Genomic DNA, 16,351 nt, shown 5'->3' with positions numbered 1-16,351 from the left:
TAAGAAGGCCGGGGGAATACGAGGTGAGGGAGGAAATAGGGTGGTTATGAGAAAGCGCGAGGGGTGGATTGCGCCTCACCCTCACAGAGCCGAAGTGTGAGGTAGACAAGGGACAGGATCAGCATCAATGCCCTCCGCCTGGATTACTGTCTGTCTTTGGATAATCAGGTATCCACTGGTCAGCGGCCGCATCCAACCCTGGACGAATAATCATCGGTTCTTCTTACTGAGGAGGCGGGCAACGGGCGGCCGTCTTCGCTTACGGTGAGCGATACAAGGCAGGCAAATCTATTCCCAATTGCAGTACGTAGTACGGATACACCTCAGTATTACCAAAACCCCCGCGGGCCAACCTTACCTAGTCCAGCCCCCCATGTTACCATGTCACCAAGTCTTATCCATGCCCTGCCCACCTGAACGTGCAACGTGCGGCGTGCGGCGTGCGGCAAGCCTGGCCTGGTTAGGTACTGAGTCCTTTTTCTTCTGCCGCCCCCACCTAATAGTCCTGCCATAAGGTAGTGTAGGTGATCTATCCCCTTGTCCACCACTGACGCCCGCGCTGCGGCTTGCGACCCTGGGCGGTGTCCATGGGCTAGGGGCTGTCTTAGTGGGATCAACCCCGCAGTTGTTCCAGGTTCCATCTTCAGCGGAACATTGGATTGGGACAGCTGGAATGGAGGGACTCGAGGGGAGGGGCAGCTAGCTGGTCTCCCTCCAGGCCAACCCCAATGAGCCGCACTGCCCAAATTTGGTCCTAAGTTTTTATTTTATTTTATTCCATGTCAATCTGCCTCGTTTAAATCAACGCACATCGCAACCACCCTAGCAGAAGGGACTTTGTCGGCCTGCTTTGGAAACTCGACACCTCTCGACACAAATTCCCTTCCTTTCCCATCCAATCTGCGAAACTGTGACACACACCGATCCCAACAATGACATACACCAACAGCGCCGCCGCCGCCTCGGCTTTGCAGTTCTCAGCCACCTATCAGTCCCCCGCCAACGAGCCCTTCACCTTCTCCGAACCCCTCCCTGCCCCGCCATCCTCCGGCCCCGGCGACAAGGCCGCCTACCTAAACGCCATGCGCAAGTCCATCAACGCCGCTCAGGAACACATCAATAAGGAGCTCACCGCGCGCATGGAAGAGGACAAGGCCAAGGAGGTCACCAAGAACGGCACTGCACCAAAGTCTGTCGTCGACGAAGCACTCGAGGAGGAGAATTACGGCGAGGAGGCACCCCCCACTGACGACTGAGCGACAATCAAAGAAAAAGCAACGCCTCGTTTCTTGGACGGTGCCATCTTACATTCTTGCCACCTATATACGGGGTATTGCTGTATCATGCTGCCGCTCTCAACCCAGGCTATGCGAGTACCAATATGTATCAAGAAAAAACAAGCAAGCAGCGACACCAACACGCCTAGACTAGCGCCCGCCCCTCCCCTCGATCACGAAAACCTTCGAGCCCAATTCCCTGCCCGAGAACTTTGCGGTCGCTGCGAAGTTGCCTTGTTGAAACACGCATAGTGGACCACGTTGTTATCCGGAAGAACCGACACCACGCTTCGGCCCAATCTCTTGTGGCAAGCGCCACACAACCGCTCCTCCGTGATTGTCACCCTTCTGTTGCGCCCACCCTGTCCACCAGGTATGCCGTCACCAAGGAGCAGTAGCGCTTGCGTGGACACCAGCTCCGTGTCTCGCAGCCTAGCTACGATGCGCGATTCGTTCACGACGCTGTTAGCAGATCGGATTCTGCCACGAAAATATGACTCAAGGTCGCGAACAGGGAGGTCGTCGGGAATCAGAGAGAGAGTCGATGCTGCCGGTAGACGCGATCCGTGCCTTGACAATAGCTCAAGAGCCGGATCATGTGCTGGTTTATGTGGTGACGGTGGAGTGAGGTACAGCGAAAGAAGTGTGTGATAAATGGACGGAACTGAGTCCTCAGGGTCATCTGCTGACGATGGGCGTCGTGACTGGTCTGGAGACGATGGCCTAGAGTCTCTAGACTTGTGTACGGCATTACAATACCTGAAAAGAATTAGCTGTTATCGTGTCTAACAGGAGATCCAAAACTCACTCTTCGGCTTTTGCGTAATTCTTCATCTTGAAGACGTAGATTTCCAGCGCCTGCTTATGAGAGCCCATGTTGCTCAACACTATGGCTTGAGCCTCGTAGAAGGCAGCATCTTCGCCGTGTCAGTTTTTGTTGATTCAAGCTAAACAGGATTATTAACTTACCATCGCGTGGGATGAGGCTGAATGCCTTGCTAAGGCTGTACTGGCTGCTGGTCTTTAGGAATTGCACGAAACGATCCATCTCCGCATCCCATTCATCGTCCCGTTTCTTTTCCTTCAAATGCTTAATGAAGAGCTCGACCAGACGGTTGTGAAAGTCCGGAGTTGACTCGTCAAGCTCGGAGATGATGTGCTCCAGGTATTGTACCTCTAATCCAGGGTCGATACCACCAAGGAAGCGAGCAACCCGGCCACGCGGTAACGTCTCGGCGTTCTCGGAGTCGGCAATAAACACTTCCATGGCCAGCTTTGGATCCGCTCTCAGAGTCCATTCCGAGTATTGCAGGATGAGATCAATTTCGGATGGCGGCAATGTTTGAAGATAGATGACTGTCCTTTGAGGCCCATGCAGCCCCGGTGCAGCCTCGTCGGGTTTCTCGGCGGTCCCAAAGCGCTTGAGGAGCTCAAGAGCCTGTGAGTGAAGCTTCTTGCCGCTGAAGAAGTCAACCAACTCGTTGTATCGGCTGTGTGAAAGCAGTGCCTCATTGACGACGTCTGGATCGCAAAAATTCGGGAGGCGGAAAAGGGGGCCGGCTAGAGCAGGCCTGGTCATCATGTAAGTCCGGAACAGAGCGGTGTCGACAATTCGGGATGTCCTCCGGATCTCTCCCTCAAGTTGGCTACCTGATTCATCGTCGTGCGAGCCCGACATGAAGCTCTTCATTGTCTCTTCGTTGGTGCCATTCGTGTCCGTCCGCTTCAGCTTGCCGGTGCTCGGGTCAATCACCCGTTGTAGCCGCGTTCTCGTTCCGACGAGATATCCAGCCAGCGATGTAACGGCAGCCAAGAGCTCCTCACCTTCAAGCGGCTGGTTTTCAGTAGGTTTGCTTTTGATGCTTCCTGTCTCCTCGACATCTATCGTGTCTTTCTTGGATATGATCGAAGCAGCATCTGGTTGCACCGGTTTTCGATGACCCATGAATAGCTTGGCGAACCCAACGCCTCCTTTAGCAGGAGATGCGGGTGTTCCCGCTGCATCCTCCTTGGGCTTGTCCCCGTTTGTCTTCTGCGGCGGTTCCTCCTCGCCGTCTTTCTCATCGCTGCCAGACTCGCCCGGCTGCGCTCCGTGGGCCCAACCGGACATTTCTCCGGCGATGGAGGGCGGGAAAAGCTTTAGAACTCGCTGAGGTGGGGCATGAACATCGTCCTCGTTGAAGAGGTCCATGGAGTCGTAAAACTTCTTTTGCTTAAAAAGCATTTCAGCCTTCAGCATTTTGACTTCTCGGAGAGTTTCTTTCTTATTGCGGAGGAGGGCATCCTCTAGCATGTCAAGGATGCTGACAGCCTCGTCGTATTTGCCCTTCTCTACCAGCTCGTCGATTTGCGAATCATAGTCGGTAGCGCCCATTTTCCAAACGCATCGGTCGCTAGAAATGTGGAATCCCTTACCCGCGTGAGCGAGACTAACATTGGGTGGCGGAAAGTGAAGTTGCGCCGCGCCTGGGAGAGGAACGGTCTGCAACAGATGCAACGTCTCTGGATTCCTGACTTCAAGCGAGCCTTTTGCCGGAGCTTGCAATGCGAGGATGTATGGATACGAGTAGCCGATCTGCTCGGGAGCCGCTTGCCACGGGATTTGTCGCTTTTCGACTGGCTTCCCTTCGTCCGTAATGAACATGGAGTTGACATCCTTGGCTAGCAGTAGCTCGCCCTCGGCCAGCTTCGCAGCAAGCGGTTTGGGCATGTATCCTCCGAGGCCCATGTAGCCCATTCCAGCGCTGCTTACCGCTCCAAAACGACTAGCCTGCCCACCCGATGCCGCGGACCCTGGGCTGTTGATATCCTCGACCTCATGGGTAACTACGTCTACCAGAACGTATCCCGCATTCATTCCACAGACAATCTTTGTCGCACTAGCCCATGTAACGGTTCGTATCGATTCCGGCAGCGTGACTTCCCCAATATCGGCGCTCAACTCGCTTTCGTGCCAGCTCCATAGCAGCAACCGACGGCGAACAGCCACTGCCAAGCGACTTATAATCTCTGGTATTCCGGTCGCTGCATCTTTTACAATGTTTGATGTGACGGCAAAGCAGGTAGCATTCTTCGTTCGCGATAGAGTCTCCAAGGGCTCGTAGGTTCCGAGATCGTGGAGGGATACGTAGTAGTTTGACAACGAGACGAGAGTGTTGGCTTCTTTGATGACGGCGAGCTGCTCAATCGCTCTGTTTGAGAACTTTTCCACCTCGCGCAGCAGGTCCGTAGGTTTCTTCGGCTGTTCCGTAGTCGGGGTCGTTTCGGTTGCGTCCTGCGGGCTCGCCGTGATGGGTTGAGAGGAGCCATTGGCCTCGGTCGGTGACGGAGGCGGCAACTCGTTGAGGCGGTAGATGCGAAGGGCTCCGCTATTAAGGCCTACAAAAACACGATCGCCTATGAGAGTTCGTTAGATCAGGCTGCTTTGGTGAGATTTGGCGACTCAGGAGGAGCGCACCATGCGCGAGGATTGTCTCAATCTTGGACTTATCCCGTTGCTTCAGCTCTATGATTGGCCGAGCTGTGAATGCCGAAAGCATGGCGACGGCCAGCTCACCAAGCGGATATGTGGTATATTCACTATGCCCTCATCAGGAGAGTGCTTCGTAGAGAGAGCGCCGAGTTTGTCTCAATAGAGAGTCAGGATGTGATCATGACGGCGCGCGTGTGAGAGAGTGTTGAGCTCCAGCTATCGGTTCGGGTATGGCTGGGCGAAAGTGCGCTGTCTGGCGGCACGTCAGGGCGAGTCTCCACAAGGGAGCCGATGACCTATTTCTCTCCCTGATCCGGACTAGCGCCACCGCCACCCTTCCACCTGGAGGAACCTGTCTCCACCTCCTTCAACTTATGCTGTTCACGGAAAGTGATTGGCTGACGGACTTGCCGGGGTTTGCATTGCATATTCGCGTCACATGCATCACTAGAAGCTTACTTTCAACTTCATTTCATCGTGCCTCCCACCTTTGCACATACACTGGATTCAGATGACAATTGAACTTAAGAGATGCAGAAATTTGCAGTCGTGTCCGGATCCTTGCCTGAGTAAACGCTTCGCACTACCATTCTATCGCTTACTCCAGTCTACATACAGCATGAAAATAATCAAACTACCAACCAAAAACCAGGAAAAGCCAAATGTAATATATGAACCGGTGTCTATGTACCGACCGCAGGCTTCCCTTTGGATTTACGCCCCTTTCCAACAAATTGAAGCAAAAGCAGCCCCGCATTTTCTATGAAGCGCACGAAACAAAACTAATCACCAAATGCAAGTATGTAGCGGTCATGTACCGACAGACCTTAGTCTAGTCCAGCGACCCTCATCAAGCCATATCCCAATGAAACGACGACAACCAATGTGAGAATACTGCTGGGCACACCTCGGCTGATGAAATGTTTCACTCTGAGGTATCTCTGGCCCGTGGGGTCTTCCTTCATGATAGCAGCTAATTGCGTGGTAAGTAATCTGCCCATACTGGAAAGTCTGAAGAAACTTACTCATGTTGGGGAAACCACTTGTTGGCAAACCCATAGCGGCACTGCACATCAGAACGCCGCCCATGACCAACAGGTTCGGGTGGGGTTCATCCATGCTGGAGCCAACATCAAACACCAACGGCAGAATGATCAAAGCTGCAACTGTATGGCTAATGAAAGTGGCAATGACGAGGATGAGAGCTGAGAAGACGACGAGGACGACATAGAGACTCATACCCTCGACCTCCTTGGTGACAATGCCGGCAACCGTGTGCAGAAGACCAGATGACTTGACGGCCTTGCCCAGAGACAGGCCCCCAGCAGCCAGAATAATGATAGTCCACGGGAAGTTGTTGAAGTCTTCCTTGGTCAAGATACCAATGCCAAAGAAGAGGACGATGGGGATGATAGCAATGACACCCATGTCACCAAAGATGGACTCCATCTGATGGCTGCCGCACCACAGGCCGATGGTTATGAGCGTGACGATGGAAACGAACCATTGGATGCCTGTGAACTTTTCCTTTACAGGACGAATCGGAGAAATCGTGGTTCCCTTGCTCGGTTGAAACGTGATCAACAGCAAGATCCAGATGAGTAGCAGCGAGACGATGCCGACAGGAATGACAATGAAGAACCACTGGATCCAGGTAGGCGCGGGCTTCATGATGCCAATAGCCACAACATTCTGCGGCGAGGCAATGGGGGAAAGCATACCGCCGATGTTGGAGGCGAGCGCAATTCCCATGATGACAGCCTTGGACATGTTTGACTCTGATGGCAAAGTTCGCAACATCGGCTGCAACATGAGTTAGTGGCGATTCCCAACAGAAAGGGGCGAGGAAGAACCAACCTCAATGATAGAGAAGCAAAGAACTGGCGCGGCAACATTGCTGATCAACATGCTAGCAAATGCCGCCACAAGCATATTGGCAATGAGTACAGTGCGTGGGGTGGTCCCAGCCTTGCTAAGGACAAATGTCGCAAGCCGCTTGTCAATCTTGCACTTTGATAAAGCCGCGGCCAAGGTGAATCCACCCAGCAGGAGCATGATGACGGGTGTCCACATGGCCGAAAAGATGTAGGCTGTGGTGGCCTTGGCATCAAGTCTCCTGTAGGGTTTCTCTTCAGAGCGAACGACAGTCAAAACGACGCAGAGGAAGGGTATCATAAGTGACGTGACGAACAAGGGAATGGCCTATCTTGATGTCAGCATTGGTCAGTTATACTCAACACAGACAAAACTTACCTCCGTAGCCCAAAGGATGCTGACAAACACAAGCAACGCCAAACAATTTTGTTGCTCGGGTTTTTCCATGATGGGGAGGAAGAGGAGGAGGAGGAAAACGACGACAGCAATCAGAAGAGTGAGCAGAGGCGTGTTGGCAACCCACGTTGGCACAACAAAACGGCCCACAGGAGTAACCACCTCCTTGGTTATTGGGGCAAGCTCATCATCGCCCTGCAGTCGCCTGGATCCCGTCGCTCCATCCCTGCCCAACAGCGTTCTCCCTAAGCTGGCAGCCTCTGCGCGACGCTCCATGCCAATCATGTCTCGCCAGACAGTGTTGCGCTCCCACACAACGTGTTCACGGAGGTGAGATCTCAGATCTCGCTTGGCAAGTCCCTCGTCGCCCTGAGTGACAACCTCGGCGTACGCCTTCTCCATCTTGGAGATGTTCTCCTCGATACTCTTGATGTTCTCCGACTTGAATGGGTATGCGGAGTCGATGTTGGCGGCCATGTACGTGACCCGCAGCTCCTTGTCTAGAATCTTGTCGAATTTCTTCAAGACTTTTCTGAATCCCGTTCGGTTCAGCTGAACGTACGACTTGAGCTCGCAGAGCGAGACGTAGAGGCCGATTATGCGCTTCTTGAGCATAATACCCGAGGAGTAGAGGTAAGTTTGATCCGGCATCTCGTCGTTCGCCGTGCTGTATCGCCGCAGCGACCTTCCCAGGGTCAACTCGGTTGAAGCGGTCATATCAGTTACCGAATGCCCAAGATTCGGCACTGTCTTGCGTCTGCCACCCCCAAGGCTGGAGCGACTCTTCGTCAAGCCTGTGGTTTCATCGTCATCCTCGTCGTCGTCGCTATCTTCCATGTTGCCATCGATCGAAACCGAAGTCCTCCTGCCGTTGACCGATAGTCCCGGCCGAGAGGCGCTACCGAACGACCGCCTGGGTTCGCCGTCATTTTCATCGTCCTCTGAGGAATGGTTGCCGACGTCTCTCAACAGTTGGTTAACCTCGTCGAGAAGCTCGCCTTCTTTGGACACGTAGAAGGAACAAATCTTTTCCAATTCTACGCCGAGCGCGCGGCTAAACACATCTTCGGGTTCTTCGTTTCGGATGAGAGGTCTTGATTCGGCGTCACCTGAGGAGGTTTGATGGACTGTCTTCTCAAGCTGGTAAATGCTACAATGCCGGGTTAGCTGCCTAGGTCCTCACGACACGACGCAGCCAGGAGAAGCATCGGGCACTCACAGCTTCTTGAGGTTGCTGTAGGCAATGTAATGACTGCTCCAGTCCGGAACAGCATTGAACTGGATGCTATGGGAGAACTTCATATCGTCCTGCTCTTCCAGCCACCTTCTCTTCCAAAGTTTTTTCTGTTCCTGTCGGGCTTCGAGGTCCTTTGTGGTCTTCTGCGCGGTGATGTTTTTGTAGTCCGCAAGCTCGTAGCTCTCGGCCTCAGCAACGGTGGAGTTGGTGGTGGTGGTGGTGGTGGAGCTCCCTCCCCGTTCCCGAAGGCCTGTATCCGTAGAGGGTTTATCGAGGTCAATTAGGACTTGTGGGTTTGCAGTGCCTGCTTGGTGGGTAGAGGAGGGATTGCGGAGATCTGCTGGGGACGGTATGGTGACAGAGGGTCGCGTGCGAGTTCTTATCGGGCGAGTATCGCGAAGCTGCTTCAAAGGTTTGGAAAGGCGTTCAAGCTACCTCGATACCATCCCACGAATTCTTGGTGGCTGCAACACGTGGGGAAAGCGTTGGTCGACCTATTGCCCAACTTGATATGCGAGCCGCGTGACGATATAATTGGTTTCATTTGGGATTAGCGTACTTAGTCCAGTTCCACGGGCTGCCATGTCATGAACGATTAGTGCCGATGCCATTGGTTCTTCGCCGCTCGGATGGAGCAGACAGATCCTCCAGGTTTGCGCAATGGCTTATGTAAGGCATTGACGTGACTCGGGCTGCGCAGTCCCTTAAACGACACCAATAAGAACCCTGGCCATATGCTTCTATGCAGATAGAGCCATAACCGTTCCATTGCCCAACCTGCACCAAGATATCGCCTGCCTACCTTGCATCCACCACTGGTCTCTACGGCCTGTTTTCGTGATATGCCATTTGTGCTTCTTATGTAATACGTCTACTTCCTTATCTATCTTTCTATATATTTGAGACCCATGAAAATGTTTTAAAGAAATTAAATAAAAAAAAAATAAAAAAAAAAGAAGGCCTGTCTCTCCAGACTATTAAATCCAAACAATCTCATGCTGCACGTAAGGGCATCAGTTTGTTGAGATGTACGGATGCAAGAAGTTGAATATAACACCCCTTCTTGTAAGATGTTCCGGAGTTTCGCCCGGAACCGCTCACAATTGTACAGGAGCCAAACCACCAGTGAGATGGTAAAGGCACCCGCACTCCGGGGAAATAACGCTCCAAAGGGGTACCTTAGAAGTGCAAGCGACGCGCTCGACGCAACGACTTGCTGGGGTGACAGGTCGGTAATGTTCATAGCCGAAGTCATCTACAACGATACTCAATTCAGTCTTTGGATTTCTTGCAGAGGCCTCGGTTTCCGTTCCCTGATGATCGGTCTCCGGTTGAATATGTGACTCTACTAAGACTGCTGGAGATAAAGTCTTAGTCATTGCAAGGGCAGCCTCTCTCCGCTGCGCGCCAGCCTCTTCACGACGATGTCGGTGAGAAATCCAAAAAGAGAAGACCAGTGAACACGTAACACCCATTCCCGCGAATGCTCAGCATGCTTCTGCAAAAGTGAAATTGTAGACCGCCTTTTATGTCATCGACACATCGACATACAGCCACATCTGGGGACAGTAGAAGAATGATATTATCATGATAGCAGGCAGGATGATGCTTGGCTCAAATATGAGAATGAATGGGCGTGTTGTGGCCTCGCAAAGCAGGGCTGAGAGGTTGTTTCGGGGCCATAGTTTTCTCCTCAATTCATTTCAATATCATCAACACCGCCTAGCGCCGCGTGCTTTCGCCAAAGAACTGGGAGACACGTCCCGCACATAAACTCGTAGGTCAGGATAGTGTTCATCAAGGCCTGTCTCACTCTCGTCAGCATGCAACCCGGGACCAAGACGAGTCGTTTGAGATTAGAAACCCAGCCCCCAATCCTTGTCGGAGCCTCTCAAACCATCATTTTTCTTCACTAAATGATGTTCACGAAGACGGCATCGGAAAGAGGTAGCTTACCATGACAGCGAAGAAGCCGAAGCAGCCTCTTCATCTCCAAACCTGGGCGATCACAGCCCCGCGGCCCGATCAAACCGTGGGATTGCAAACACTCCCAAACGCCATTACTGACATGGCGCGGGCACGCTTCTCCGTGGTCATGACATCCATCGCCGTCCCAGTGCCATAGGTGATCGGGCTTGCACCGGCGCACTCAGCCAGAAAGCGGAAGAAAATGAGCCACTCGGCCGAGGGCGCAACCATGCAGGCAAACCTGCACAAAAGCAGGACCACATTGCAAACTTGATATACAAGCTTCTTGTTGAAGGTCTCACTCAGCAGTGCAAGAAGCAACGGTCCGGCAGAGAACCCAACAACATAGGCCGTCACTGTCAAATACGCCAGCGGAGAGTTATCTTCGATCTTGGAGTCGCCAATCATTTGGTCCCACGCGGGGGTGCAGACTGCAAGGATCTATGGGGCTGAAAAGCCGTGGTCGTAAGCGTTGGTTGGTCTCGCGGTAGCGGCGCGAAGCTCTGATGCGCCGCTGCCTGTCAACCATGTGGTAGCACGTACGTAATGCATATTATAAACATCACCACCAAGACATTCGTCCTCCACTTCTTCCTCGACGACCACAAGATTGGGTTGGATAATTCACACCTTTCCACTCGGGGTGCTTCTGGCGCGTGGCAAAGGCCGGCAAGTACTTCTGCATATTCATCACTCTCTTCCTCGAGGAAACAGGTGACTTCCTCTAGAGTTTTGCCGTTCGAAGGCCGTCACTCCGAACTCTCGAGGGTTTTTTTTTTCTTAGTAGGGTGCGGGCCTTGTCCGGCATTGAGCTGGTTTGTTGGCATTTGGGCGTTCGGACGTGACGTAGAGCCTTCGATATCGCGAGGGCTTGCTGATCTTTCCCTTTGACAGTCGGCGATGGTTTAGTCAGAAAAGTAAGTATGCAAACTGGGTTCGGCCAAATCTTATATCCGGTAGACTGAGTAGTAACTAAGTAGGTATCATATTCTTTTCTTGTCTGCTGCTCTGTCTTCTCTATGCCAAGTGTCGGAACATGAGAGTCTAGAAGAAGTCTGGACTGCTCGGCTGCATGGGAGACCCTGGTGTTGAGAAGCGTACCAGATTGGCGCCTCAGTATTGCGATTGAAGTTTAAATTCTAGCTTGAAAAGTCTCAGTGTGGCAGTGTAGCAGTGCATAAATCGGTGAACATTGTGTTTGGTACTTCACATGTCAAACACCAACTTGGGAACCATGTCCTGGACATCGCGTAACCGCCAAAGTAAGCGATGTTCCGCCGCCTCAACCGTCAGGTTGTATAGCGCACTCACACGTTGGCTTACTACGCCGTACAGACTTTCACTAGACCTGGGCCCCTCTCTTGTGGACGGAACATCAACTGGCACCTCGGAGAGGCAGAGTTCTACCAGATGATGAGAGCAACCCTGCTGCGGGGGATAGGAAAGGCGCGGCAGTTGACGTTGAGCTCTAGAAAATGGACAATAAAGATAACACGATCTCCGCCACATGAAGACGCGGGTTGGCTCAGGCGTACTCATCGCCAAACAGCTCGATACTATCCTCGTATGACGTCGCGACAGCCTCAGAATAGCTGCGGATGATCTCAGCCTCCTTATTGACGCGGAACTGGGTGGTCCACTTCAGATAAAGAGCCTTGAAAGGTCCGGCTCAGCCTCCTCAGCCTCCTGACAAGATGGAGGGGCCAGAGAAAGTATCAGACTCGGCCGAGCCTGTTGTTGACGTGGAAAAGAATTGTGAGAAGAGCAATTGCGACAAGGTCAAAGTGATGACAAACGTAGAAAGGATGCGGCCTGGGTTCTTCGATGGAACGGCTACCCTCACTATAGGAGGCGAAGTGATCCTCATTCCCACGCCGACCGCGGATCCCAGAGGTATGTTAATAATCTGCCTTTGGTTTTGCTTCAATAGCCCAGCTTACATGAACGCAGACCCTCTCAACCTTCCAGAATGGCACAAACAGCTCATAGTAGGCATCGTCGTTTTGTGTAAGTCATCGAAAAATGTTACCGGAGGACAATTCGAGGGAAAAGACTTGGCTTACATGAAATCCGCGCAGATGCAATATCTGGCCTGTGCTTGATCACCGCACTATCTGCACTCATCGTGTTCATCATGCCTGACTATCAACATGATGGAATCACGCCGGATCAGATCTCAAATCTCTTCACATTTCCGAGCCTTTTTCTTGGTATCGGAAACATGGTGTCGATGCCCATCGCCGTCGCCATAGGCCGTCGCCCCGTCATCCTCGCATCCAACGTGCTGCTCTTCTTAGCCGCTGTACTCTGCGCAACGAACCGCAATTACTACTGGCATCTAGGAGGGCGCATGGTCGCATCATTTGCTGCGGCTCAATGTCAGGCCTTGGCTCTGCTCATCATGCAGGTACAGGCTCCTTATATGTTATTTATGGGTTGAAATCTTCTGACTCCATTTCCTTTAGGACATCTACTTCCTCCATCAGCGAGCACGGGTCTTCCAAATATATGCTTCTGCCGAGGTTCTCCTCAACTCCAGCCTAGTGATCGCATCCTCATATATGGCCGATGCGCTAGGATGGAGATCTTGGTACTGGCTCTTCGCAGGTCTTTCGGGCTTGGCCACGGCTCTGACCTTCTTTTTTGTCCCCGAAACCACATATGACCGACCCATTGAGGCTTTCATGGGGAGCCACCCGACTGATAGAAGCAACGTTTTACCTGCAGTGCAGAACACCGGTCCTGATGCCATCAACAGAAGCCGATCTCCCGGGCCCAAGTACGCAACAGTAGATGAGAGGCCAACCGCAGATTTAGAACACTTCAAAGAACGCACCTTTGCCTCAGACCTGCAGATCTTCGTGTACAAACCCACGTGGTCTCGGTGCTGGCTCTGCTTGAAACAAATCGGACAAGTCTTTCTTTTCCCCCACGTTCTCTGGGTTGCCATCAATAACGGATTATTCCAAGGCATCGATGTGTCAATACAGATGACATACGCGGAAGTCCTTGTCAAGCCCCCGTATAATTGGGCCAACTCATCAGTCTCCCTCATCCAACTGGGACAAGTCCTCATTGCATTGCTTTGCGTGCCACTCATAGGATGGCTGAGCGACTACGTCATCCGCTCCTCGGCAAGGCGTAACCATGGTGTACATGAGCCGGAGAAGCGACTTATCGCCTGGATTCTCCCCATGGTGACGGCTATGATCCTGACGGTTCTGTACGGATACGTACTCAAGGACCCAAAGAGGTATCATTGGATGGCCATCGTCTCTGTCGTTGACGGCTATCTCATCGTATTGATGGGGGTCAGTACAGTTGGGACGGCGTATCTCATCGATAGTCACCCGAATTTTGCGGGCGCCATTCTCGTTGCACTGCCGGTGACGCGTGGGCTAGTGGGCTTTGGGCTCAGCAAACATACAACGACGTATATCTCCAACATCGGGCCTGTCAGAACTTTCGGGATCTACGCGTCTGTTAGTGCAGCATTTTGCTTGCTGGGAATTGTACTGTTCTTCAAAGGAAAGAAGGTCAGAAGACTGTGTGCTCAGATGACGCAGTGATTTCATGTCCTCGATGCGACAGGGGGTCCAATAGTAGAAGGTTCAGGCTTATCTCGTACAGAGGTGTTCGATACTTCATGCACATTTCTTGATTTTGCTTCAGAGGGCCTAGATGACAAATCTTCTTTGAATCCTTGCTTAAAGCTATGGAAATCCAAGGATTGTAAGGAGCTGTTTCCCTCCTTGTCACATATGTTGATTGAGTTCGGATAGGAATTGCCTCATCGTTAGTGAGCCATCGCAGCAGGCGTTAACGTTACTGGATACTAGTGGAATCATCAAAAGTGTGGATGGGATCTGATATGGAAGAAGTCAAAGTCCTTGATTCTGTGATGGCGGGCCTTCGCACTCCTGGAATATGAGCCCCTGAAGATCCTGGCCCAAGGATAATGAACCTCAGAACATATGCGTAGCGATAACTTTCTCTTGTTCCATGTTCCCTATCGTTTTCCCCGTTGACCGCATCTCAACGTGTGGACTCTTTCCTCTTTAGGAAGTCGTCGGAGCAGGAGGAGTAGCAGGAGCAGGTGAAGCCGACGCGGCCGGCGAGGCTGAGGCAACGGGAGTAGTTGACAGAGAAGGGGAAGCAAACGCCGGAGGCTCGGCGACAACAGGTATGATGTCTCGTCCATCGGAATCAACCACAACGATCAACTTGAGGCCCGTAGGTCCACAAACCCACTCCAGCATTCCAGTCAGTGCCGCCTCGGCGATTCCATCCAACCGAGCCTCTCTCACAACGTCCGACACCACAGGTCGACCACCACCAGTGCTGAAATTGGGCAAGTTGACATTGACGAAGCCAAGCTGGGCACCCCCCATCATCCAAGTATGCTGTCCAGCGGGAATGATGGCCGGAGAAGGCGGCATCATGGGGAGATGGCCCGGATTGCCGTAAGAGTGAAGGTAATTCACGCCGCCAGAATAAGTCATGGCCAGGGGCATGGCGGGTTCCATCATCTGAGGCTGCGGTTGCTGAAAGAGCGTGGGGTAGCCGGCGTTGAAGATCATCAGCAGAGGAGGCTGCCATATGGGCAACGTGACTGAGGTGGCTGGGTTGGCACTGCCGGGGATGGACATGACGCGGCCGTGCCTCGTCCAGTACAGCGTGATCTGGGCCTCAACGATAGGGTCGGCGCGACCGAGGCGCGTCATCGAGTCGCGAATGAGTGACAGGATTTGGGCCTTGGTGCCGGTTGGATGGAGACGGAGATGAAAGCTGCGGCTCCACGGTGGCGCGCCAGTGGTTGGAATCGAGTAGATATGAGTCTCTAGGACGAGTGTGGTTTCTGCCATGGCTGCTGGCTCTGTCGTCTCCAAGATGGTCAGCATATTTCTTCTTATCTTTTCTCACTTCTGCCGAAGCCGAGAGCTTCAGAGCTCAAAATACTCTGAGACTTACCCACAAACGAAATACCCCTATTTTTCATCAAGATTGTGTTATGTGTAGAGGGGAAACAGCTGAAATTATGGTTGCCTTGGAAGTTTGAACAACTTAAAATAGCTAGGTAAAGAAACGAGAAGGTACTGTCAGAGAAAGTTACCAGTGAGTTGCGTCTATACAATATGCGAATAAAGAGATCTTTGGTGCGGTGATGTGATTCGCATCTTGGCTTTGCGGTGTATGATCCGCTCCAAGACTCTAAGACGATTTCAATGATTCACTGATCGTACGGAAATTGCAAGACCTAAAAGATGAAAATAGCCAAGAGGATGTGAACATGTGTCTTCTGATACAAGCCATACCTGATTTGGGCGTTCATTAATGGTGCCGAGGAAAGTTGGCTGGGTTTTGTTGCAGTTACTGGATGGCCTCCTGCTCTCATTATGCTTGACAAACAAGTGGCGGGTGAAAGAAAGCGAATACTGACGTTTGCCGCTCGCCAAGTTGGTGTTCCCTGCTTCGAGTAAGTGAACCGAGTATTCAGCTCTAACTAGATAGACGGTCATCAACCCTCCACTAGGTCCGCTTCTGAAGACTATGTAGTCGTATTCATCTACCGCTTTTGTTCTTATTGTCGGGGCGGCGTTGTCAACAAGATAGGAGAGTAGAAGATCAAAGGGAAGCATCCCACGAGCCTTGCTAGAGGCCTACGGTACATGGATTGGCAGCAGCATCGTGCAGCGTGGGTCTTTTATCAACTAAGTCAATAGAAGAATTTGCCAGTCTTCCAGGTAGTCCTCACTAAAAAGAGGCCTGACGCCTTTTTACATGATTTGGAGGAAGACTGATGCAGCGTTTGCAGCAAGCTTGCTTTGGCAACACCTCCAAGGCCTCATCAAACAATCAGGGCTGCCTCCAAAGTAAAGCACTCTTTTCATTGGGCGATTCGCAGACATCAAGGGGGTGTAATACGACGAAGCGAATCAGAGAATCATGATGTCTCAGGAAGGAGCATGCCAAAGTCAAAGCCCAGCCGTTGTCACCACCCGGCATATATATGCCTATGTCTTCTTCGGCCTGGAACCTGGTGTGGGTAATCAGCTATTAGATTGGTTAATGCGGCGCAGCCTGTGACATCACGCAGCATGACGATGAAGTAAAACCGTTGAAGAC

The 16,351-nt window shown here is 52.1% G+C and overlaps 6 protein-coding genes across 6 annotated transcripts; 2 read left to right on the top strand and 4 right to left on the bottom strand.

Annotated features, from left to right (window-relative positions):
• Window positions 1–932: 932 nt before the first annotated feature.
• On the top strand, window positions 933–1,256 carry CORC01_02137 (Gon7 family protein; the record flags this gene model as incomplete). The annotated part of the gene is made up of 1 exon (XM_022613788.1): window positions 933–1,256. The coding sequence occupies one exon, from the start codon at window positions 933–935 to the stop codon at window positions 1,254–1,256; it is 324 nt and encodes a 107-aa protein (XP_022479582.1).
• An 825-nt stretch (window positions 1,257–2,081) lies between these two features.
• On the bottom strand, window positions 2,082–4,816 carry CORC01_02136 (vacuolar sorting protein 39 domain 1; the record flags this gene model as incomplete). The annotated part of the gene is made up of 3 exons (XM_022613787.1): window positions 2,082–2,194; window positions 2,247–4,673; window positions 4,735–4,816. 3 exons carry the CDS (start codon window positions 4,814–4,816, stop codon window positions 2,082–2,084), a joined length of 2,622 nt encoding a protein of 873 aa, XP_022479581.1.
• Window positions 4,817–5,576: 760 nt separating this feature from the next.
• Window positions 5,577–8,658, bottom strand: CORC01_02135 (SPX domain-containing protein; the record flags this gene model as incomplete). Its single annotated transcript, XM_022613786.1, has 5 exons — window positions 5,577–5,722; window positions 5,775–6,552; window positions 6,607–6,951; window positions 7,003–8,170; window positions 8,240–8,658. Coding segments are annotated over 5 exons (2,856 nt in total), but the record flags the coding sequence as incomplete, so codon positions are not given.
• Window positions 8,659–10,282: 1,624 nt separating this feature from the next.
• CORC01_02134 (membrane transporter) lies at window positions 10,283–10,633 on the bottom strand (the record flags this gene model as incomplete). Its single annotated transcript, XM_022613785.1, has 1 exon — window positions 10,283–10,633. The coding sequence occupies one exon, from the start codon at window positions 10,631–10,633 to the stop codon at window positions 10,283–10,285; it is 351 nt and encodes a 116-aa protein (XP_022479579.1).
• A 1,286-nt stretch (window positions 10,634–11,919) lies between these two features.
• On the top strand, window positions 11,920–13,794 carry CORC01_02133 (uncharacterized protein; the record flags this gene model as incomplete). Its single annotated transcript, XM_022613784.1, has 4 exons — window positions 11,920–12,118; window positions 12,176–12,232; window positions 12,304–12,632; window positions 12,691–13,794. 4 exons carry the CDS (start codon window positions 11,920–11,922, stop codon window positions 13,792–13,794), a joined length of 1,689 nt encoding a protein of 562 aa, XP_022479578.1.
• Window positions 13,795–14,283: 489 nt separating this feature from the next.
• On the bottom strand, window positions 14,284–15,090 carry CORC01_02132 (uncharacterized protein; the record flags this gene model as incomplete). Its single annotated transcript, XM_022613783.1, has 1 exon — window positions 14,284–15,090. The coding sequence occupies one exon, from the start codon at window positions 15,088–15,090 to the stop codon at window positions 14,284–14,286; it is 807 nt and encodes a 268-aa protein (XP_022479577.1).
• Window positions 15,091–16,351: the final 1,261 nt, after the last annotated feature.

This window comes from Colletotrichum orchidophilum (genome assembly GCF_001831195.1).
Source record: "Colletotrichum orchidophilum strain IMI 309357 chromosome Unknown Scaffold_12.1, whole genome shotgun sequence".
NCBI classification, from domain to species: domain Eukaryota; kingdom Fungi; phylum Ascomycota; class Sordariomycetes; order Glomerellales; family Glomerellaceae; genus Colletotrichum; species Colletotrichum orchidophilum.
The sequence above is the reverse complement of the archived record's forward strand: the minus strand, read 5'-3'. Positions and strand labels throughout refer to the sequence as shown.